The sequence below is a fragment of the Beta vulgaris genome, chromosome 8 (genome assembly GCF_026745355.1).
Source record: "Beta vulgaris subsp. vulgaris cultivar EL10 chromosome 8, EL10.2, whole genome shotgun sequence".
In the NCBI taxonomy this organism is placed as follows: domain Eukaryota; kingdom Viridiplantae; phylum Streptophyta; class Magnoliopsida; order Caryophyllales; family Amaranthaceae; genus Beta; species Beta vulgaris.
In genome coordinates, this window is record NC_079209.1 from 38,405,814 (window position 1) to 38,429,947 (window position 24,134).

At 34.8% G+C, this 24,134-nt stretch overlaps 2 protein-coding genes across 9 annotated transcripts; one reads left to right on the forward strand and one right to left on the reverse strand.

The window, feature by feature from the left end:
- Positions 1–1,240: 1,240 nt before the first annotated feature.
- Positions 1,241–23,782, reverse strand: LOC104901418 (probable ADP-ribosylation factor GTPase-activating protein AGD15). Of its 8 annotated transcripts, none has more exons than XM_057391258.1 (11): positions 23,571–23,782; positions 23,459–23,539; positions 19,493–19,551; positions 11,660–11,750; positions 9,978–10,032; positions 9,441–9,531; positions 9,138–9,354; positions 7,982–8,090; positions 4,687–4,855; positions 4,465–4,538; positions 1,241–1,463 (listed from the first exon to the last, which is right to left on the reverse strand). In XM_057391258.1, the coding sequence occupies exons 2-9, from the start codon at positions 23,510–23,512 to the stop codon at positions 4,791–4,793; spliced, it is 741 nt and encodes a 246-aa protein (XP_057247241.1). In that variant the 5' UTR covers positions 23,513–23,539; positions 23,571–23,782; the 3' UTR covers positions 1,241–1,463; positions 4,465–4,538; positions 4,687–4,790. The 8 variants fall into 8 exon arrangements, with proteins under 8 accessions (XP_057247241.1, XP_057247240.1, XP_057247246.1 ...); XM_057391257.1 differs by having other exon boundaries at positions 1,241–1,498; XM_057391263.1 differs by having other exon boundaries at positions 1,241–1,498; positions 9,138–9,342; positions 23,571–23,779.
- LOC130589734 (uncharacterized) lies at positions 13,748–15,345 on the forward strand. The gene is made up of 2 exons (XM_057391256.1): positions 13,748–14,845; positions 14,920–15,345. Exons 1-2 carry the CDS (start codon positions 14,071–14,073, stop codon positions 14,922–14,924), a joined length of 780 nt encoding a protein of 259 aa, XP_057247239.1. The 5' UTR covers positions 13,748–14,070; the 3' UTR covers positions 14,925–15,345.
- Positions 23,783–24,134: the final 352 nt, after the last annotated feature.

The window sequence follows — 24,134 nt, forward strand, 5'->3', positions numbered from 1 at the left end:
CTACTTTCTCTCACTTTCTCCTTCTTCTTCATTCCTCTTCTGCCACAAAGTCCTTGATTACTGTATCTGCGTTATACCTTGGACACACCTTGGAGTTCTTTTGTATATTTGGTGCATGTATTATAGTTATCTTTGCATTGTCATCTTCATATGGCTAATCAGAAGACTTTGTTTTCATATTTTCATATTGGAGAAAAGTAGGTAGCAAATGTCTTTAGACGTTTCTTTCGCAACACCTTCATATAATATCTGGGAGTATCCACGTCATCAGAACTTCTGATATGTAAACATGTGATGTCAAGGGAACGAAGAATGAGAGCCACTCGTCGGGGTAATCTCGCAGATTCCGCAATGTGAGGCATCAACATAATACCCAGCAATAATGTCGTCCACAATATAATCAACAAAGAAATTCTCCAACACTTGTACAGATCTTTCATTTTGTGTTGCAGGAGAAGCAAATTGTTTAGCTAAGAAGTACAAGTAACCCACTGTATACTTGAGAAAATGTGCGAACGACAGAGAGAAAGTTGTGAGATAGAGAATCTACCATAGTTTTGTGGAGGAAAGTCGAAACTAAAATTGTATAGTACTGGGCTCAGCCCGTCTGACGAGAATGTTGGGTCAGACGGTCTGACCCAATACTTTCACTTGTTTTATTTATTTTAGATCGAAGGAAATATATTATGATTCATATTAGTGTATGCATGATGATCCTGGTTAGATGCTAAGAAAGTAAGAATATGAATATATGATTATTATTTTATTCCGCTAATTGTATCTATGTTCCTAAATTTTCATAACTGGAAACTCGATGCTAGGAAAGTGTTTGTATCTAATTGTGAGCGTAGAATTTCTCATGTAACACCCACCCTTTATTGGTACTCAATGCTCTTGTAATCGGTTTTTCTATAGAAGGAAAATATTCAATTGGTACCCAGACCACTTCGAAATGGTATCACTTTTAGTGCCATTGTGTACCTTTCGTTTTACCAATCGCAGAGAAATTTGATAATTGCGAAATCGAAATGACACATTTAAGCTCTCCTCATGGCTTCACTATGAATTGACCCGCATTAAACCTCTCAAGGGATGAATATTTGGATTGAGAAAACAAAACAAAAAAAAATCGCAACAAAAAGCAACATAAAACATGTATATGCATGAAACCTCCACCTCCTCTAAAGGCATGTAATGCACTAAACAGCTACACGAAGATATATCAAAGGAGCCTGGTAGATAGCCGAAATATTATCTTCATTATGGAACTTACTTCATTGAGACATTGACATATACATTAAACATTCATTGTACAACCACAAAAACCTTTGATTTGTAGGATGTTCATAGTTCAACGAATTTCCTTGCCGCGATAATCATGACTTCTACTTGAAGGCAATACCAGCATAAATGCATAATATGCATAACGAATTCCCCCTTCAGCTGAGATATTCACTAGAATCCTACTATTTGCGATAACAATCTATTAAGATAGTACCTAATCAACCAAATTCATAACTTAGTGATGGTAATATTCAGCACTAAGTTGGAAAAGTTATGCAACCAGAACAAAATCTGAAGTCCATATTGAGCGAGATAGAAAATTAAAAGCGAAGCATAGCATTCTGTTATTTTATGGCTTGAGGAAATGTTACGTATTCTAACCTATAATTGCAAAGATGTTTAACTATCGTTAATAGAAAATAAATTACACCAACTAGTCCACTTCAACACAATGTTACCCTATTCTAGTTTTGGTGACGACAAAATAATCTAATTTTTACTTGCATTGTGTTTGTAAGAATTAAGTTGATAATATGAAAAACATGTGAAGCTCTAAATGTACTAATTTAAGGTTGAAGTGATTGCATCAAAAGTTGAAGACTTTGTTAAAAGTGTATAATAGGTATTGTAAGAAACTATAATTAATTATTTATTTGGTTTATTCTTCACTCTTCAGCTTGATTAAACTGGAACTTGAAATATGTTTGAGATCATATAATAGATTCATTAAGGAACTTGTGCTTCAGTGTTTATTCCTTGATAAACATTCTTTGAGGAACAAGCATGATGAGGTTTATGGTTCCCCTCCGATTGATTTATCCAAGTTTAACCATTTTCCAACGCCTTTTAAATCGATATAAAAGAATTTCAAGTCATGGGAACTTATTTATTTCACAAGGTATTGGGTGTAACTATTACACCATAAATTACGGTGTTACAATTAACTCACACGTGTGAAATTTTTCTCCACCACCGTCATCTTTCAACTCAACCCTCTATCTCTCTTCAGTCCTTTCTCTCTCCTCCATTAAACTTCCATTTTCCCCCAATTCAATTAACACCATGAACAAAGCATCCACCATGAACAAATCCTCCTCACACTCCCTAGATTACGGCAATTTCTTGTCGTAGATTTCTGATGTATTGGAACGAAACATATGGTGATTTGAGTAACTTTTCAGGTTTGAATTTTGAGCTTTTTTCTAACCTAAAAATTCATTATATTTCTCCAAATTGATTGCAAAATTTGGATATTTGCACCCTCCCATAGGCCACTGCATCACCCCATTTTAGGTTATACTTATATCCTTCTATGTTATTAGTTTGAGTTTAATGTGATTCACTCGTCACTTTTATGTCATTTTTGACATTGCCAAAAAAATAAAAAATAAAAAATAAAAAAGAAAAAAGATATGAAAATGTGTAAAATGACATAGAAGTGAGTTCTAATGATAAGATATAAAAATGAGTAATAATGACGAATCATAATGATATGATACATAAAGAGCTGACAAATTATATTAAAATAAGTTTTAATGATACAAGTTTGCTTAATAATGACATAAAAATGAGTAATAATGTCGTATAAATGAGTAACAATGATATGGTACATAAGGAGTTGACAGATAATATTAATTTAGGTTTAAATGATGCAAGTTTACTTAATAATGACAAAAATGAGTAACAATGACCCATCAATGAGTAATAATCATATGATACATATATAAAGAGTTGACAAATAATATTAAAGTAGGTTTAAATGTTATAAGTTTGCTCAATAGTAACATAAAAATGAATAACGATGATACAAAATTGAGTGCAAATATCCAAATTTTGCAATCAATTTGGAGAAATATAATGAATTTTTAGGTTAGAAAAAAGCTCAAAATTCAAACCCGAAAAGTTACTATTAATAAAATAAATTAAAATACAATATTTATTATTTTAAATTAATTAAAAAATAAAAATATATACAAACCAATCATATAGCGCCACTTGTCATGTTTAACCTATCAAACATATTACTAACCAGTCAAAACTTAATATGAGAAAATGCTCCAACAAGTTTAATCCATCTAGGAATAATCAAAAGTTCAACATAATTTGAGAAGATGGTCTAAAAGTGGAATTATTATTTACAATTTTTCCTAAGATTAAAAGTTTTTAATTCCTATTTGGGATTGGAAGATTTTCATCACAAACATCTTTCTTGCAATTCTTTGTTTTTTTAATTATCATCAAATTTCACAACATTAGCTTATGAGCGTGTTCGACAACAATAGTTGTAGACTGTAGTAGTAGCTTTTAGCTGTTAGTTGTGCTGGTAGCTATTAGTGATTGGTGTGTAGTTCTTAGCTGTCCAAGTAGCGGTATAAGATATTGATGTTCGGTAAAAGAAGCTGTCAAAGTAGATGTTTACAAATAATTAATTAAAAACTCAAACAAAACTTTAATATATAATATATGCCCAACTAAACGTTACCCCAAAAGCTACAAATTGTAGCTTTCACAAACACTACTAAAACGCTACTTGTAACACTAAAAGCTACTTACACCACTAACTTACCAAACACTACTATTTTTCTTAATTAGTGTTTTGACCTAGTCAAGACACTAAAAGCTACTTGAAAAGCTTGTGTCGAACATGCTAATTATCTTTGATTTACGGTTCATCGCCCCTTTGATAAGTCTTCATTTATTTCTCCTATTGCTAAATAAAATTTTATGAGAAATTCCGATGAATTTAATTACTACTCCCTCCGTCTCGGAATATTCTTGACACTTATCAAGACACGTAGTTTTAAATGATAAGTTGTTGTTTGGTTATCAATTGTTATTTTATTGAAAAGTAGATGTGATACGAGTTACTAGTTGGTAAAAGTAGTATTATTTTATTTTAAGGAGAGAGAATGTGGGTCATGGTTAGAGTAGGTAAGTAACAAGAGTGGTATTATTTTATTTGGATGAGAAAGAGTGTGGGCCAATAGTTAAAAGGTAGAATGATTAAAATAATAATGGATCATATCCCAAGATAGAAGTGTAAAGAGTATTTTGGGATAGATAAAAAAAGAAAGTGTAAAGAGTATTCTGAGTCGGAAGGAGTATGAATTTAAATCTCATGAGAACTTAATTTCCAATATCAACCAAATGCCACCAATATAATAGAAAATTAATGCTTACTCTGATCTATCTCCAGGGCAACCGGCAAAATGATGAATCCCTACAATAAATACATGGATTGTTGCAGCACCCTCCTGCATAAAGAGCATTAAGTTCTAGTTAGGTAGTCTAAGAAATGAAAAGATGTGATAAACCACAGAAAATGGAAACAATCATGGAACATTTCAAACTAAAAATGATAAGATATTGAAGGCTCAAGTAATAATCATCAATATGACTTACAGTCAAAGGTGGTCCAAGTAGAAGGAACATGAGAAGGAGCCTCCTCATTGGCTTGATTGTGGAGCAAACCAAAATTAAGAGCCTTCTTCATGGATGTATCCATGTTATCTGGTACATGTAGTCCGTCGAAAGGACATGATGATAACCAAATATTCGTATCCAAAGAGCCCTGTTCAACGAATAATCCCAAATAAATCTCACATCTTTTCTTTGCTAAGTAAGAAACTATATTCACAACAAAAATCATTTACAACCTAAACTCCCTCTTAGGAGGACAAACCAACTAGGTTAGACTCCCCAACCTAAGAGAAAGTAACAGAACTGCAGCTATACATAAGTATAACCAATCTCATCAGTCCATGTTTTGTCCCTAACATAGGTCTTTTTTGGAAGCACAAGCTGAATAATAAATCTCACATTGTAAGTGAAAATATGTGCTAAAATGCAATAAAAAAAAAAGAGAATCAATCCCCACATGATGCTAACTAGTTATTTGTATTTAGGATGTTATCGGCTTGTAATGAATGTCTTTTGTTAATTGTTGCCCGTAGGTGCATATTCTAGAAAATGTTTATGCACGAAATCGCTCCAAAGCTGAATTTTACCATGTAATATATACCCTCTATGAGGAGCAAGGTAAAGGGAGGCCACATTAATGAGGCCAATACTCCCACTTTCTCTCTTCCCTCTATATTTCTCTCCCTATTCTTATACACAATATAGGTACTACTGACTTTAAGCGTCGGAGGGTCTGCCTTGGGGAGCCATCCCGAGCACTGAGTTCGCCTTGCAATCACATCTTAGGTTCGAATGCAAGACTTATTTTGTATACCATCATCGTGAAAACAAATGTACCCTTTCTTCTATCTGGAGACACTAAGGAAAATATCATAGTAGCAAATCCGATATGGACACATGAAAAGTACATACCAAATCCATGTTTTGTAATTGGACTTGGAAAGATGAATTAATGAATAAGAAGTTGAAAAACATTGTCAATGGATGTAGAACATAAGGTACTGAAATTACCCCATCTTCTTAAACGAGTACAAGTATTGAATCCACCAAAATTAATATCAAAGACGTGAGTTCAAATTTCTAAACCCCTTTGGGTAGGGACAAACAAAAAAAAGGGGAAGTGTTTATGCTTTGAGAGAAGAGAAAAGGTCATCCCAATTGATTAATTACCTTTCAACAACTAAACGAATACACTACCTTTTATTCTATATTATTAAACAAGAAGCTCGAGCAAGTACCTAACTCCTAAGAGACCCAAAAACCACTAATCAATAGACCCATAAAACTCATATTTTCTAAGAAAGATGATGGGATGATTTGAGTACTAGAATAGGGAAAGTTTTTAAGAAACATCAGATTTATTTAAGACAAGTCACTTTAATCTATACATACACTAATTAAGAATTAGCTCTTCTAATATTTAGGTTGGTCTTCGGACACTCATGATTCAAAGGGTAAATATTGAACTTTCTTGCAACAACGTGACACATGAAGGCCAGCTGGTTGCATGCACCTTGTAGTGAGATACAGAGTTGTTCTCTTTGGTTTTAACTTTGAAGAAGGCTGAAGGCTATAGTCTCATCCTTGTTAATATTAAGTGTTGGTTGTTTATGTTGTCGGAGGTACATTCTTTTCTTTTTTTTTAGGGGGTCGGAGGTACATTCTAATTTACAGGACTTACCTTAAACTTTACCATTGTTTCTTAGGTCTCATGTACGAGGGATGGATGTCCTCTCACTAGGTAGTACTCCCTTTTTAATTGTTAGTTCACTCACTAAGGAGGAAGTACGAAAGTATGAGAGCGAAACTAAAAAGTGGGTTAAGATATTAAAAATGACATGGGTGGAAAAAGAGGAGAAAGTAGATGGGATATGTTAACAACAAAAGAAAAAGCAATAGTGCGTAGATTAAAAAGAAGAGGAGGGACTAGGGAGTACTCATGCCTCTTCATCTATATAATGCACAATGCTTTCATTTTTATATATACACATGTGTGTAGAGAGAGTTGATCCAATGAGAAGGATCTTATGATGGGACGAGTCAAAAGGAATCTAGACCCTTCCATGCTATTAATCCAATGGAGGAAATAAATGACAACTGTTTACATAATTCTTAATTAGAAGTTCACTTCCGTGCTAAATCTTCTTACTCTCTCTCTCTCCTTCTCTCCTCGGCGCTGACATCGTTGACCACTATCAAAAAACCCTTCAAAAGAACTCATCTTAGATCATCACAGCAGGCTCCATTCGTCCTCGAAATCGATCAATTAAAAACGAAAACACTACTTATATTATGGGACTCCAAATTCAATCAATTTGTGTCGTCTAGAATTATCTTTGGAGCCTTTATGATGATTTTTTTTCTTTTTGATAATCTTATTTACATTTCGTCTAAACATTATGCACATTCAATTCAAATATTATGCACATTTAATTTAAAAGTTGTGCATATTCAACCATACAAAACCACATACACATTGAATTCATAAAATATGCACATAAAATTAAAAAAAAATTAGCACATTTAGTTCAAAAATTATGCATATGCAGTTATCAACTTTGTATCTCAATAGTTGGATTAAATTTACATTGTTAAGATTTATTCTCACCCGTCTCATTTTGAGCATCTTTCTAATTCGGCCATGTATATATGTATGTATATATATATATGTGTGTGTGTGTAGAAGTGAGTTCATATGAGAATGCACACTTACATGAGAAATGAGAATGAATTTTACGCTCTATAACTCTTATGAAAAAATTATGTAACTCTAATGAAAAAGTGATGTAACTCCAAAAAAAAGAATATAAGAAATAAAAAATTCAAAAAAAAAATGTGTTTTTTTGGCTCAAAATTTTTGAGGGAGGTATAACTCTAATAAACAAGTGTTGTAACTCTAATCCAATCGTGTGGTTGAGATTCGTTCTCATTTCTCATGTAAGGAGCATTCTCATGTAATCTTATGAATAGGATCTTGTGAAAACACCCATTAAAATGAAAACAGAAAACAGAAGATCTAGACCATCAAATAATATTACTCAAATGATCTAAGGGCTGAAATTCTTTCTCCTTCCCCTCATAAAATCCAAAATAACCCCCCCCCCCTCTCTTCCTCCTCTTTTTCCCTCAAAAAAACACCCAAATTCTCTCCTCAAACAATGGTGATCCTCAAAAACCTAACTAGATAACAGCTTGTTTACATGGAGAAACTCGTCGAACAAGCATAATGTTATGAAGAAATGCGAAATACATGGACAAACTCGTCGTCACAACTCACTCTTCCGGCGTCGACTCTCCGATCGAAGAGAGCCACCTTCTCTCTGCCACATAGAAGAATGTCGTCGGCTCAATTCACGATGCTTGGCGTATCTTGTCTTCAATTGAGCCTAAGATTGATAACGATGAGCATGTATTTTGAACCTTGATTGTATTTTGTTATGAAATCTGAAATTTCTGATATTCACGAAATTTCTGATATTTCTGATATGAGCATGTATGGAAAGTTGAATTTGAAATTTTTGATATTCGCGATGGTATTTTGAACCTTCTTGAATTCTGATAATTCTAAAAGCTAGTTATCGTAAAAAATTTCAAAGCTACTCTTAGTATAAAGTTACCCTTAAAGCCTTAACATAATAAAGTTACCTTTAAAGTGGTAAAAGTTACACTAAAAGTGGTAATAGTTACTCTTATAATAAATAAAGTTACCCTTGAAATATATAAATATATAGAACTACCCTTTTTATAATAAAGTTACCCCAAAACTGGCAAAAGTTACCCCAAAACTGGAAAAAGTTACCCTAAAAGTGTTAAAAGTTATCCTTGTTTTCAGTTTTTAGATTAAAAGTTGTTTTCAGCGGATCCCGCCCCTATATATATATATATATATATATATATAGAAGTGAGTTCATATGAGAATGCATGCTTACATGAGAAATGAGAATGAATTTTACGCGGTATAACTCTTACGAATAAGTGATGTAACTCTAATGAAAAAGGGATGTAACTCTAGTGAAAAAGGGATGTAACTCCAAAAAAGAATATTAGAAAAATAAAAATTCAAAAAATAATTATTTTTTGGGTTCAAATTTTTTTAGGAGGGTATAACTCTAATGAGCAAGTGTTGTAACTCTAATCCAATCATGTGGTTGAGATTCATTCTCATTTCTCATATAAGGAGTATTCTCATGTGATCTTGCCCTTATATATATATGTGTGTGTGTGTGTGTGTGTGTGTGTGTGTGTGTGTGTGTGTGTGTGTGTGTATATATATATGTGTATGTAACTTCAACAACGATATCTAAAAGCTAGCATTTAAACTTCGAGGATCGCTAAAAAGATGATGAAAACATATATTTCTGAAAGGAGTGAGTTTAACACCAAAATACCGAAGATAGATCAAACAAAGAAAATGAGAAGACAAAGGATATTACTGTACGTGTCTTCAAATCAACAGGGGGACATTTTTCCATGTAACTATCGAAAGCCTGTTCATCTAGTGATGATCCTTTTGGTATCTTTGGGATGCCATTTTTGGAACTCCAATCATCATACTTATTATTGCATCTAGGGTTTCTTCCTTTTGGTATTGCAATTGGATTTGTAGCTGTCTTTGCAACCCATCTTTTATCGACATACCTGAGAAGTAGACTATGTTTGAACAATACAAAAGTACTTCAAAAAAAATTCAGTCGTACGATTCAAGTAACTTTTGTGGAGTGTAATTACGAGCTTACTTGACACGAATAAATGTATCAATTTCACTCCTATCATGATTTTGGGGCAGTTGAGCTTCCCAGAAGTCATTAGATTTACCATTGCCCATAGCTACAACAGAATAAAAACCAAAAGGTGTTAGTCGTTTAAGACCGACAATGCTCTTGTGTTGTTTGCACTGTTGGTAGCATGAAGGCAGGAAGTTAGTGATTTTATGCTTTTACTATCAAGGAAAACTATTAGTGATATAAGAAATATATTTTAGATTAACCTTTACTTTAATTGATCATACTCTCTTATATAATGTACTATGTATTCTTTCAATCACCTCAAAGATGCATGTCTCCGGAAATTTGTTACTGATCTTTAGAATTAAGACAAAAACTGAAAAAACTTTGCATATTGATCAAGCTTTAATATGGAATAATCCTTTGACAGGAAATTAAATAATCAAAGTGGAAGTTCAAAAGCGAGTATTTCTTAGACATTGGTTATCTTAAAAAAAGCTCATAAAAAATGCTTTATGCAAAGAAATTGAAGCCATTTTACATTCTTACACTGCATAAATGCAACTTGCTCCGGTAGCCAAGTGTCGAGCGTTATTGACCGCACCTAAAAAAAAGTATAAAAATATACACTACTGAAATAATTTGAACAAAGAAACAAAGTGCCAATATGAGAATGCAATAAAAAGAAATGGATAGTCCATCAAGCAAAACATCTCTGATATGAAGAACATGTTTGTGAACAAATGTATAAAACCCCTTGTAGATAGAAAGATGTTGTATTACATACTAAGGTCTTAACCACCTATCCATTCCCTATCCCCACTTCCACCCCTCCGCAATAACAAAAAGTATGCCAGAGAATATCTGAGAAAAAAGCATTTAAACAGAACTCTCCTTTGATATTAAAATGAACATCCACATGAAACTGAGATTAGATACGAACATTCTCACATATTAGCAAAATAAGTTCTGAAATCGTTCTAACTGAACATAAAACACACTATGGTACAGAGTTCCCAGCAATTCAAATTGTATGCTCATATTTCATATTTGTAAGACGTGTAAACAAGAAACTAGCAAGATGGACTAGCTATCAAGCTGGGAAAAGATAAGATCAAAAATAGCTCCTTTCCTCTGTTTGTTGACAGAGATCATGTGGTGACTTTAACAAAGTGTAAAAAATTTATCACTCAAATTCTTAGAGATTTAGGATACTAAAACATTTGATCTCAAACTTTGAGGTCTATGCAACAATGTTATAAATAACAGGCAAAATTTTTATATTTTGCATGCTAAGTAAGGTCGGTCGGCAAGAGGTTGTCTCAGCTCATGAACTAGCTATTGCAGCCAGAGTAGGTAACTTAGTAGGTTAAGTCTTTATATGTTTGTCCTCGTCGTCAAAAAAAAAAAAAAAAAAACAAAAAAAGGCAAAATATTTTCCAAGAATACTGCCAATGGAGCTCAAACATGAAAAAAATTCAAATTGCCTTTGGCATGTCCAATTCCAATGAAGTACTAAACCACCTGCCCTCCTAATGTATTAGGTTTTTATTGTATATCAAGTTAAGGCTCAAACGGGAACAGTTTCTTTGCTATCACAATGATAAGTTTGCCTAAATTTAACCCCCTTTGTGTAATAAAACAATTAGATAACAGTAACATATGGACATGAACATGCTCATGCCAATACAAATAAAAGGGCTAGCTGTCACTAGCCACTCAAAACATTTTAGTTATTTCAATTTAAAGTTCCATAGGTGCATACATCTAAGTTTTATATAGTTTACATATTATTGGTGAGAGTAGATCGTGCGAGACAACATACTAGATATTCAATCGTAGGATCAGGAACTTAAGATTCTTTTCCTCAGTATAAGCTTAAGCGACTCTGTAAGTACGGACTGGATTTGAAAACATTGAACTTGGACATATAGCCTACCTGAAGCAATAAGACTCATTTCCGGGTCTAAGTGGGTCCTGGACCCATTACCATACCTATTGCTTACGGATAATTCTCTCTTAAAAATGAGATCTTTTTATCAGCTAAACACTATTGTTTATGAATATACCATACAAGACATTTAGATACAAGAAGAGCCGAAAGTGCTATATGGAAGCAACATCTACCCACATGAAATTAACATATGACTCCCACTTTTTCTTGATGCAAACACAAACATCAGCAAAAAAAAATGTGTACTATGAAAAACAAAAGTTGCAGAAGCCCTTACTTGTGATATATGTACTCCAAGACTCCGATGTATTCCTGAACATTGCATGCATATAAATATTCCTAGGTTTATACTTGCCCATCTTGGACCTCTGAAATGATGCAAACCAATAAAGTGGTAAAAAGTTTGAGAACTATGCTCAATGAATCTACAGAATACTCCTTCACATGATTTATATCATAACAGATGTAAATTCCTATTCCACCAGATAAATTCAACACTTGGAGAATTTTTAAGCTTAAGTTATTGGAAAAACGGATTAATGCTTGTTACTAAGACATAGTAGCAATGAGCTATTACTGTAAAAGTAGTTGCGTTTCTTTACATAATAAGCAGGACATGAAATATATACAACCTTGGCCTAGTTCCCAGATGACATACAGTATTTAATCTTCAAATGGATTAAGCAAACAATAGAAGGGACACAAAAGCTAAAGAAACACAAGTTCAAAGAAGATCACATAATGTCTGTAAGCACTCCATTATAAGAAGAAAAACAGAGAGATACAGTTAATCATGAGTATCACAAGAAGCACATGAAAATCAGAAATACTTAACAAATTTCGACCCAAAAGCAAGCTCTGGATGTCAAATGAACATAGTATTTCTATTTCTTAATACTTGTAACATATGGAAACTGGACATGAACCAAGGAGGAGAGGGAGTGGAGCATGTCTCATGTTATTAATGATAAGCAAGGCTTTTATGTATAAAAACTTACCAGAAGAGAAATGTTGCAAGTATTGTGAATCATCCCAAAAATTATTAAGTAGCAAGTATTAAGAAAAAAAAAATAGTAACTTTTATTGTAATCTATGACAGGATATAAATAGTTAAAGCTTGCTTGGATAGAGTGATATAGAGGGGAAGGAAGGGGTGTATTTTCCCTTGTTTGGGACGAGGAAAATGGAGGAACTTATCTTTCTTCATTCTTTTAAAAATATATATCTTTATAACTGGAAAGATTTGGAAGGAAACTAGAAACACAACGCTTATCCACCCCTCATAACTCTCCCCTATGTTTCTATCTATCCTCCATCAATACTTCCTCGTCTACATCTGAATCAATCAAAACTTTTGATAAATGCTTCTGAAATATATTTTTCTTTCTCCATCAGAGTTCTTTACCTAACAACTTAAGTCTACTTTCTCGAAGTATAATGTGATGTTACTGAACTCAAGAGTTCATAAAATAAGGGAATCAGTATTCTGCTTCCTCCCTTGAAGCACAGCTGATAAACATCGCCAGAATTCTGGAGATTCTCGAATAGGTCAACTCAACCTTTCATACTAGCTCCTTTCACCTCACTTCACTCCTCTTCTCCATTATCCAAATAAGGAAAATGATTTTATTCTTCCCTCCCTTCCCCTTCCTTTACTTATTTTACTATTATCCGAACAAACTCTTGAAGGGAAAACTTCTTGCATTATTCTGATCTTAATGTGTTCGCAAGAAATAAAGTGTCCTCAAACATTCAGTAATCTCCATTGAGAAGATTCCACAAAAAAAATGTTGGAACATTTATAGGGTAATGGGTTTGAGACTCATAGGGGTATGTACTAGAAGAGGAGGAGGTCTAGTATGTAAAAGACTAGTGTGCATCAAGTGGCAAAACGCATTGATAAACCAAGGGAGACAGAAGACTGGCCGCGAGTCGCGACAGGAGTCGCGAGTCGCGACCAGTGGACCGTCGCGAGTCGCGACAGGTGTCGCGGGCGCGACCAGCGCCTCGCGACTCGCGAGCTTCTTCGCGAGTCGCGACGTGTCTTCTGCCTTGGAATGCGAAAAGTTGCCTCGACGGTTTTATATCCGTTGTGATGCTTTGTTGATCATTTTAATGACTTTTAAGGTCCTTTAATCAGTAGATTAAAGACCTTTGATGAGTGATTAAGATGGGGGTTATGTGATTAACCTCTTATCAATGTGATTAAGATGGGGGTTATGTGATTAACCTCCCTAGTCATGAAAGGTTTATTCTTCCTATATAAACCTTGGGATTCCTATGAGTGAGGGTTAGAAGAAAAATCAGATTTTCTATACTCTCAAAACTTCTTGCTTTGCTTAAGAGAAACTTGCAATCTTCTCTTGAGTGTTCTTCACAAACACAAAACACAAGTTCTTGTTGATTCACTTAGAAGATCATCTAAGTGGATTGTTTCTCTCCATTGTATCTCATTAGTTATTTCGTGTTAACCCGGTGATCCTAGAGGGGCGAAATTAAACTAATAGGAAAGCGTAGTTTCCGTGCCTTGGAGTGGATATCCGGTTCTCTCATTGATCACAAATCTAACAATCTATTAGTTTAATTTTCTTTCTTTTCGGATATGGCTCAATCACTCAAGGACATGACTATGAACTTCCAAAAGTTGGATAAGTTTGAGGGGTGGGCTATCGGAGGTGGCAAAAGAAGATGCACTTCTTGTTGACCGCCTTGAATGTGGTGTATGTGTTATCAACTCCTATGCCACCACTCCCGGAAGATGGAGAGGAAGAGCCTCTTGAGACTACTAGGAAGAGGATAAAGTGGGAGAATGATGACTACATTTGTCGTGGTCATATTCTCAACTCTCTCACCGACCCGTTGTTTGATCTCTACCAAAATGTGGAGAGTGCAAAGGAACTTTGGGATGCTCTTGAGGCCAAGTACATTTCGGAAGATGCTTCAAGTAAGAAATTCCTTGTTAGTAATTTTAATTCTTTTAAAATGACTAATGATCGGCCTATTATGGAGCAATTCCATGAGGTTCATCATATTTTGAACCAAATAAGATCACATGGTATGGTGATGGATGAGGCAATTGCGGTTGCCTCAATCATTGACAAATTACCAAATTCTTGGAAAGATACAAAACATCTTTTAAAACATAAAAAGGAAGACATGTCCATGGAGCAATTAGGAACTCATCTTCGTATTGAAGAGGGGATCCGGGCTCAAGATGGGGTTAAGGATACTACTCCTAGTATTCCTAAATCTACCGTTAATTTGGTAGAGGTTGGTGGGTCTAGTAAGACCAAGAAATCCAACAACAACAACAACAACAACAATAACAAAACCAATGTTGCAAACAAGAAGAGGAAGACCCTCTCTTGTTGGATATGCAATGGTCCTCATCTTAAGAGGGATTGTCCTTCTAACAACAAGAAGAAGACAAAGAACACACAACCTAGTGTTGTTCAAAACCAAGGTAACAATGCACATGTTAATGTAATTGAAGAAATGCATTTTGTTGCTATGATTTCTGAAATTATGTGTGTGCAGGTTGATGATTCTTGGTGGATAGATTCGGGAGCCTCTAGACATGTGTGCAATAACAAGGATTTCTTCAAGTCTTTGAAAGATTTGGATGATGGTCCAATCTTGTATATGGGGAATGATTCTACGGTAAAGGCTAGAGGCATAGGCCAAGTAGAATTTTGTTAACCTCGGGAAAGACTTTAACTCTCCGGGATGTTGTGTATGTACCGGAAGTTAGGAAGAATCTTGTGTCGGAGGTCTCTTGAATAAGTATGGTTTTAAAGTTGTTTTTGAGTCGGATAAATTTGTACTTTCCAAGGGTGGTATTTTTGTTGGACAAGGTTTCTTTTGTAATGGAATGTTTAAATTTAGTATTGATAATAAAATTGGTACTAGTTCTATTTACATGCTTGATGTTTCTTCTCTATGGCACAATCGTTTATGTCATGTGAATTATCGTAGATTATATGACATGTCTAAAATGGGGTTATACCTCCTTTCGATTTAAAGTTAGAGAAGTGTCACACTTGCGTGCTAAATAAAATTACAAAAAATCCTTATCCTAGTGTGACTAGACAAACGGTATTGCTTGAATTGGTGCATAGTGACTTGTGTGACTTTCATAGTTCACCTTCTTTAGGAAATAAAAAATATATTGTAACTTTTATTGATGATTTTTCAAGGTTTTGTTACATATATTTTATTTTACTAAAGATGAAGCACTAGAAAAGTTTAAGACCTTTAAAATCGAAGTGGAACTCCAACTTAATCAAAAGATTAAAAGACTTCGAACGGATAGGGGTGGTGAATATTATAATCCAAGTTATTTTAGTTCCATTGGTGTAATTCATGAAACAACCGCCCCATACTCACCTCAAAGTAATGGTATAGCGGAAAGGAAAAATAGGGTCCTAAAAGAAATGGTTAATATATGCTTTCTAATTCGGGTCTTAATGACGGTTTTTGGGGTGATGCAATTTTAACTGCATGTTACATTTTAAATCGAGTTCCTAATAAAAGGAATAAGACTACCCCTTATGAACTTTGGTGTAATAAAAAGCCTAATCTCAATTACCTTAAGGTATGGGGTTGTAGGGCAATTGTCAAATTGACGGAACCTAAAAGGAAAACTTTAGGTGAAAAAGGAATTGATTGCATTTTTATAGGCTATGCGGTACATAGCAAAGCCTATAGGTTTTATGTCATTGAGCCAATGACTTTGTCTCTATTCACTCCGTGATAGAGTCAAGGGATGCAATATTTGATGAGACTAGATTCTCATCGATTCCAAGACCAAAGGACATGATACCTAGTACTAGTTCCAATGTTGTAGATGACATTCAAATGATCATGATACTACAACACCGGAAATTAGGAAAAGTAAACGAATTAGAAAAGAGAAATCTTTTGGACCGGATTTTCAACTATATTTAGTTGAAGGGTCAAGGGAGTCAATTTCGACTCAAATTTCATATTGTTACAATATGGAGGAGGATCCTAGGTCCTTTGATGAGGCTATGAAGTCTCATGATTCTGCTTTCTGGAAAGAGGCAGTGAATGATGAAATGGATTCTATAATGGGTAATCACACTTGGATTTTAGCTAATTTACCTCCCGGTTGCAAACCCCTAGGTTGTAAATGGATTTTTGTAAGGAAAAAGAAAATCGATGGAACCATACTAAAACATAAGGCCCGGTTAGTGGTCCAAGGTTTTAGGCAAAGATATGGTATCGATTACTTTGATACTTATGCTCCAGTAGCTAGAATAGCTACTATTAGACTATTGATAGCATTAGCTGCGATTCATGGTCTAGTAATTCACCAAATGGATGTAAAAACTGCTTTTCTTAATGGTGAATTGGAGGAGGAAGTGTACATGAATCAACCTGAAGGGTTTGTGGTTAAAGGTCAAGAAACTAAAGTTTGCAAATTAGTTAGATCTTTGTATGGTCTTAAACAAGCACCTAAGCAATGGCATCAAAAATTTGATGAAGTTGTGTTGTCTAGTGGGTTCAAAATAAATCAGTCCGATAAGTGTGTATATAGCAAATTTGATAATAACGGTAAAGGAGTTATAATTTGCTTATATGTTGATGATATGCTTATTTTTGGGACTGATTTGGAACAAGTGGAAAAGACCAAAGTCTTCCTTTCCTCTAGCTTCTCCATGAAAGATTTGGGTGAAGCGGATGTTATTCTAGGTATTAGAATAATAAGAGGGAAAGGGTCGTTTTCTTTATCACAATCTCATTATATTGAGAAAGTGGTCAAGAGGTATAATGAGTCAAATTCGACTCATTTTGCTACTCCTATGGATCCTAGTATTCACTTGGTTCCGAGTAGTGGTACTCCAATTTCACAATTGGAGTATGCAAGCTTAATTGGAAGCTTGATGTATGCTATGACTAGCACTCGGCCGGATATAGCCTTTGCTATTGGCAAGCTCAGTAGGTATACTAGTAATCCTAGTATGTTGCATTGGCAAGCATTGAGAAGAGTGTTAAGGTACTTGAATAAGACCTTGGATTATGTCATAAAATAAAAGAGAACCTTCTATCTTAGAAGGTTACTCGGATGCTAGTTGGATTTCGAATAAGGAAGATTATTCATCCACTAGTGGTTGGGTGTTTCTTCTTGGAGGAGGTGCCATTTCATGGGCATCCAAGAAGCAAACATGTATAACGGATTCCACTATGGCATCGGAATTCATTGCTTTGGCTTCTTGTTGCCAAGAAGCGGAATGGCTAAGGAATGTGTTGAGTGAGGTGGACTTATGGGTGAAACCAATGTCACCTCTTGCTATCCATTGTGATAGTGCATCAACCATAGCTAAAGCATATAGTGAAGTCTACAATGGCAAGTCAAGGCACATTGGAGTTAGACATAGCTATGTGCGGGAAATGATAAGGAATAGTTGTATAACTATTAATTTTGTTCGGTCTAGTTTGAACTTGGCGGATACGTTTACAAAACCGTTGTCAAGGGAACTAGTGAACAAAATGAACAAAGGGATGGGTCTTAAGCCTATTGATCAACCTATGGTGAAGGAAAACTCTATTTGATGTCTAATACAACGTTAGATCTCAAATTCAAGGAGGATAGTACTTCTCTAAGAGGTTGGGAGCACTTGTTTAATACATCCCGAGGTTAGTGCTTGTTGCTACAATGATAAAGAGGTTGAATTTTATTCTTAATAAATCTTTGATAAGGTGCTCAATTGTAGGAGCATGTCCGGAAAGATTTACCTATGTAAGCTAGAAGTTTGGCCGCTTCATCAAGTCTTAGGCTTGACTTGGAATGCTTATGAATGGATATGGACACCAAGGCTTCATAGGTGTCGGAGGTTTTAAGAACCTAGTTTATGTTTGTGTGTATTAGTAACTTCAATAATTTGTAATGGTTATATGATTCAAAGCTTTGTCTATCATTATGATCTAAATTATTGTAAAGATTACTTTTACTAAATGGAAATTCAATCGTTAGATATTTCCATGATGCATGAACATGTGTGTTTGCGATTTATAGCAAGTTGAAAAACTTTTCAACATTACCCTATAAATGGGAGGAGGATTGTTGGAACATTTATAGGGTAATGGGTTTGAGACTCATAGGGGTATGTACTAGAAGAGGAGGAGGTCTAGTATGTAAAAGACTAGTGTGCATCAAGTGGCAAAACGCATATGATAAACCAAGGGAGACAGAAGACTGGCCGCGAGTCGCGACAGGAGTCGCGAGTCGCGACCAGTGGACCGTCGCGAGTCGCGATAGGTGTCGCGGGTCGCGACCAGCGCCTCGCGACTCGCGAGCTTCTTCGCGAGTCGCGACGTGTCTTCTGCCTTGGAATGCGAAAAGTTGCCTCGACGGTTTTATATCCGTTGTGATGCTTTGTTGATCATTTTAATGACTTTTAAGGTCCTTTAATCAGTAGATTAAAGACCTTTGATGAGTGATTAAGATGGGGGTTATGTGATTAACCTCTTTGATCAATGTGATTAAGATGGGGGTTATGTGAGTAACCTCCCTAGTCATTGAAAGGTTTATTCTTCCTATATAAACCTTGGGATTCCTATGAGTGAGGGGTTAGAAGAAAAATCAGATTTTCTATACTCTCAAACACTTCTTGCTTTGCTTAAGAGAAACCTTGCAATCTTCTCTTGAGTGTTCCTCACAAACACAAAAACACAAGTTCTTGGTTGATTCACTTAGAAGATCATCTAAGTGGATTGTTTTCTCCATTGTATCTCATTAGTTATTTCGTGTTAACCCGGTGATCCTAGAGGGGCGAAATTAAACTAATAGGAAAGCGTAGTTTCCGTGCCTTGGAGTGGTTATCCGATTCTCTTATTGATCACAAAATCTAACAAAAAATAGATTATATGAGTTTGGACTTGCTCAAATCAAGTAATCTGTTCCATACAATGGGAATGAGGAAAAAGAACTTAAGCATGTAAGCTGTATTATGAAATTCTCGCAGCACAACTTGATCATGATTCGGACAATATATAACCTTCTTTTTACCATATATATGCATCTCATAATTTTTTGCGTCAGTTGGTTCACCTCAAATGACTTTAATAACAATAATAATATACATACTTTGATCTGCAATCTGCACATTCCCTGTTCTGTGGAAGCTTAAGCAGACCCTCTAGTACCTGCATGTAATATTTATTTAAGGCAGTTAGGTCAATAAACTCTGCTTTAGGTATGAAATGCAATAATCTAGGTACCAACAGGATAAGAGGTCCAAAATAAAAGGAACCAAAATGAATGACGGCCGAAATCATGAAAAATAGAGGATTGATGGCATAAATGTACAGAAGCAGGCAGCTCTACATTAGATGAAAAATGATGTCAAAAGCTATTATTTAGGTTAATCCTTTTGCCTGATTGATTAAAAGGCATGATTTTCCATCTCAAAACATGCATGTGAATCATGCTACAGTGATCAGTTTACATGAAACCCAAGATCCCGGTAACAGCTGCATAGATTGGGACAAGAACTTGTACTAGGATATATTTTCACATATATTATAGTAAATCTGGCCTAGGATTATATTAAGTAAATTTTATCTTTCTGTTTATCGGAATTCATGGTTTCTTTGGATAGGGAATTTGGAGGGAAAGGGAAGGCTTAATTTTTTTTTTCTTGTTTGGATACAACATTGGGTAAGGGAAGGGAAGAGAATTCAATGGGTAAATGTTCCCACTCCTCTAAATAAACCAAATTCTTCCAATGTTAGAAAGTCTTGAAAGGACAACGCAAGCTCAATCTTCCCTTCCTGTCCCCTGCCTTCTCCATTTTCCCTTCCCTTTTACGCGTATTGTCATAGTGACTTGCTAACTGTTGTGATCAATTAAACCTAACAAGTAACCTAGAGGTTATTCTTTTGTTGTTGCTAAACCCGGTCTTTTCAAACTTAATCCTCGACTTTGACACAAAAATTTTGATCCTGTGTACATCATCAATAACACATCAAATAATTCCTGAACCTTCCCACCTTCAAAGGTTATCCAATCAGCCACTACAAATCAAAAAAAATTGGCTTCTAAATGTGCGTCCCATGATATGGCATCATCCAAAGGCCAGATGATTAGTACTCATATTAGAGCCCTAGACTATCACAATATAACTTCTATTTTTCTTGCATGATAACTAATTCTCGTAGGAGCCTCTGTATCCACGGCATCTATGTGCAAGCATCAATCATGAAAAATGTTGGTGGGAGCTTAACTATGAATGCCTTGCAAGTGGGGAATTAACCAGCTCTACTTTGTGCATGTTTAAGCAAATATCTGATGTACTTTTCTTGTCACAGCCAAATTTTCACCTTTCCTTCATGACGATGTATTTTCATACTCAAGGCTTTATCTGCCCCAAATCCTTCATTAGAAAGTTACTCATAGTTACTCATACTAAAACCTTTCACAACCATTTTCACTTTTATGTTATGGTTGATTTTCATATTTCAACATCTAAACCTACTTATTTTTTGAAGCTTTTCGACCTTCCGAAGTTCTAATAAACTTACTAATATAAATCGCGTGTGTTGTTCTCACACAAGAATGTCATTTCTTCTTGCATGGTAGCATTGTTTTCAAAGTGCATCATTAATTGCTTCTTGGGAAGACAGTGGGTCTCCCTCTTCGTGATTAATACTCACTTCCCACTAAGGCACTAATTATGGTGGAAGTTATTTCTTTTTTCTGGACCTTCTTAAGTGTGATGCTGGTGGTGGTTGACTTTCTTATTATATCATATATTCCATGTTCTCACTATTGCCATTATCCTATCATATGAGGTTCTCCTTGATCTTTTTCAACATTGATAAAGAGCAAGATTAAGGATTACAGGTTGGTTGATTTTGCCAACTTTTGTGTGGCTTTGATGGTTAGGTCCTCGTAGAAGACATCTTTGCCTTGAATAGTCTCTCTCCTAAATGTCATATTTATAGTGGAGCTCGTCTTTTGAATAGCCAGCAAAGATCAAATGTTTTGTTTTGCAATCAAATCTTGACCTCTCATCCTTGGGATTATGAATTAAAGCTCTATGATCAAAAAATTTCAAGCTGTCATACTTCACTTTTCTTCATGATCAGAACATTTTTCTAATACGTCATTAGGCGAAACTAAAGGAGAAAGGTTGATCAAGTGGACATCGGCATAGTGATTGTACAATTTGGACAAGATCGTATGGAACAAGGAATATAAAGTACTACTATTTGATCATTTGATGATATAGAAGAAAACCTAAGAAACACAATGTCTGGTATATCTTATAAGAATCGAGCAATCTGCTCACCTTGTTAACCAAATCAGACTTAAGAGTAGATGGCTGGTGATAATATCTCGAACAGGTTTACGTGAGGTACTATCAAAGTGAACATTACACAAGAACTTTCAGAAGCAAGAGTTCCTCAGAACAATTGTTCCAAGAGACCATGAAAAAAGGGTGGCTCTGAGAACAAACTTCAAACCTTTACTTGACAATATCGAGTAGAAAAGCAGTAGTCTGAATGATCCTATACTGGCATTCATGCTTTCAAAAGTCACAAGTTCACGACTAACCTATAAAGCTCAATTTGTAGCATAACAGCAACAGGGAAAGCTCAATTTGTAGCATAACAGCAATGGGGAAAGCTCAAATTGTAGCATAACAGCAAGGGGAATGGTTCCAATATGACCTTACCCTCTAGTTGTTTTATGGAATCGTTTACTACAAGTATGAACGATATTTTATCTACTACCAGTTTCTTCTACTCCTATGATATTACAATTATATTTAAATGAATGACTTCTTCGTTTTCAATAGTTGTAGGAAACAAAGGGAGGGTTTCCCATGTATCTCCAAAATAATCTAAGCTGATTTTCATATTATAGCACTACATACATCCACTCCTGTCCAGGTTGTGATAGTAGCAGAATCAATATTAGATTCGATTGTTGTCTCATAGTCAGCTTTTATTGCCTATAATTCTTACTAGGGTCCAAGTGTAATACACAGCTACATGCCCAAGTGTTCAAATAATACAGCTATTTTTTGTGAAGAACCTTACATGTTTTTGGTCCAAAAGGAAGTGTCCAAGTGTTCTTGCTTCAAAATAAGTTGAAGTTCTTTGTCCTACATTGGTAGAATAAGAGCTATTTTACCTTCTTTATATATCCTACATCACCATACAACTTTGTTAAAGAAACAGAGGCGAGACTCTAGACCACCACACACATTGGCCGGGATTAGGGAAGTGGCTAGGTTGGGGATGGAGCTTGTTATTCAACCTTGGCTGATTTTTTGGACAAAATCAATGCTGATTTTGGAACGGCCAAATAACATCCTCCAGTGATTCGGTTTCCGTTGGAGATTATCTTGCCGTACTTACCACCATCAATCATTTGCTTCCCATTTTATCTTTTATCCTACTGCTATAAATAAGCCATTGTTTTCCTTCAGTAATTCATAGAAATTCGATCACTTAAACAAAAATCCACACTCTGCTCTCTTTCAACCTTTGTACAACATTCCTAAATTGTCTAAAGTCTATCTAGTCACACTACACCATAGAGGAGTGACGGAGATTCTGCAACCCTGGAGGTCGGTTGCTAAGATTGTGTGTGCCATGGGGGCCGTTGGTGGCAATTTCGACAAAAGTTTTCTAGACCTTCTTCTAATTTTCAATTGCTACTAGTCATATTCATATATTTTACACTGCTATCTCTCTATGTCAAGGATCCGACACGAATACATGACTAGAAATCAACGGTACGCGTATCATATGATATTGCCATCTTGCACATAAATTAACGTTGCAGCAAAAAAAAAATCCACACAAGTCTTCAGAATTCAGATCATAATATAACAGAACTGATATGGGACTTGGGAAGATCACAAACATACATAAACTTGGTACTAAATTTCAATGAATAATAATCTTCATGCGTTCGGCAAAATATAAAAATAAGAGTACATATTTACAACACGTAAAGAATAAAAAGAAGAAAGATCATGTTTGCATGTTTGCATGTTGATAGATTTCAAGATATGAAGAAACGAAAGAAAAAAAAAACCTTAGAGTTCTTATTATTGATGTCTTTGGAAACGGATGCCTTTGCATTGATCATGTTTGCATGTTTCAGAGACAGCACAAACCTTTCCCTTTCCCTTTCCCTTTCCCTTTCCCCTTTCCTTCCCAGAATTTCTCTCTCCTCTTGTCTCTGCACTTTATGTGCAATGCAGAGCCTTACCAGAGCCATAAAATGTGGCCTAACACATATATAGGGTGCTAAAACAGAGCAAAACCACTCACTTTTATTTGAACTATATGTATTTTATGCACACGAGATGTGAGATGTCGATGCGTATGTCACTTCGTCTGTCTGATTTGGTGGAAATTTTCAATTTAATTTTTCATCTATTATTTTGGGTTAGAATTTTATTTATATGTAATTACGTATTTTTTTTTTAATAAAATCCTTCATTGATTATCTTAGAATAACAATTATATAAAAGATATTTAAGGAAATTTATGTGGATACTAAAGTTCTCAATAGTTTTCATATATAATAGAGATATTTATATTATACCATAATTTGTGTAATCTAAGCCATCCATTTTTAATTTTAGAGTCATATTGTTCATTAAGTTGATTTTATGTTTAAACTATAATTAAAATGTAAACATTAATAAATTTATATATTATAATTGTATATACTAATTGGCTTTATATTCCAAAAATCTTTTTTA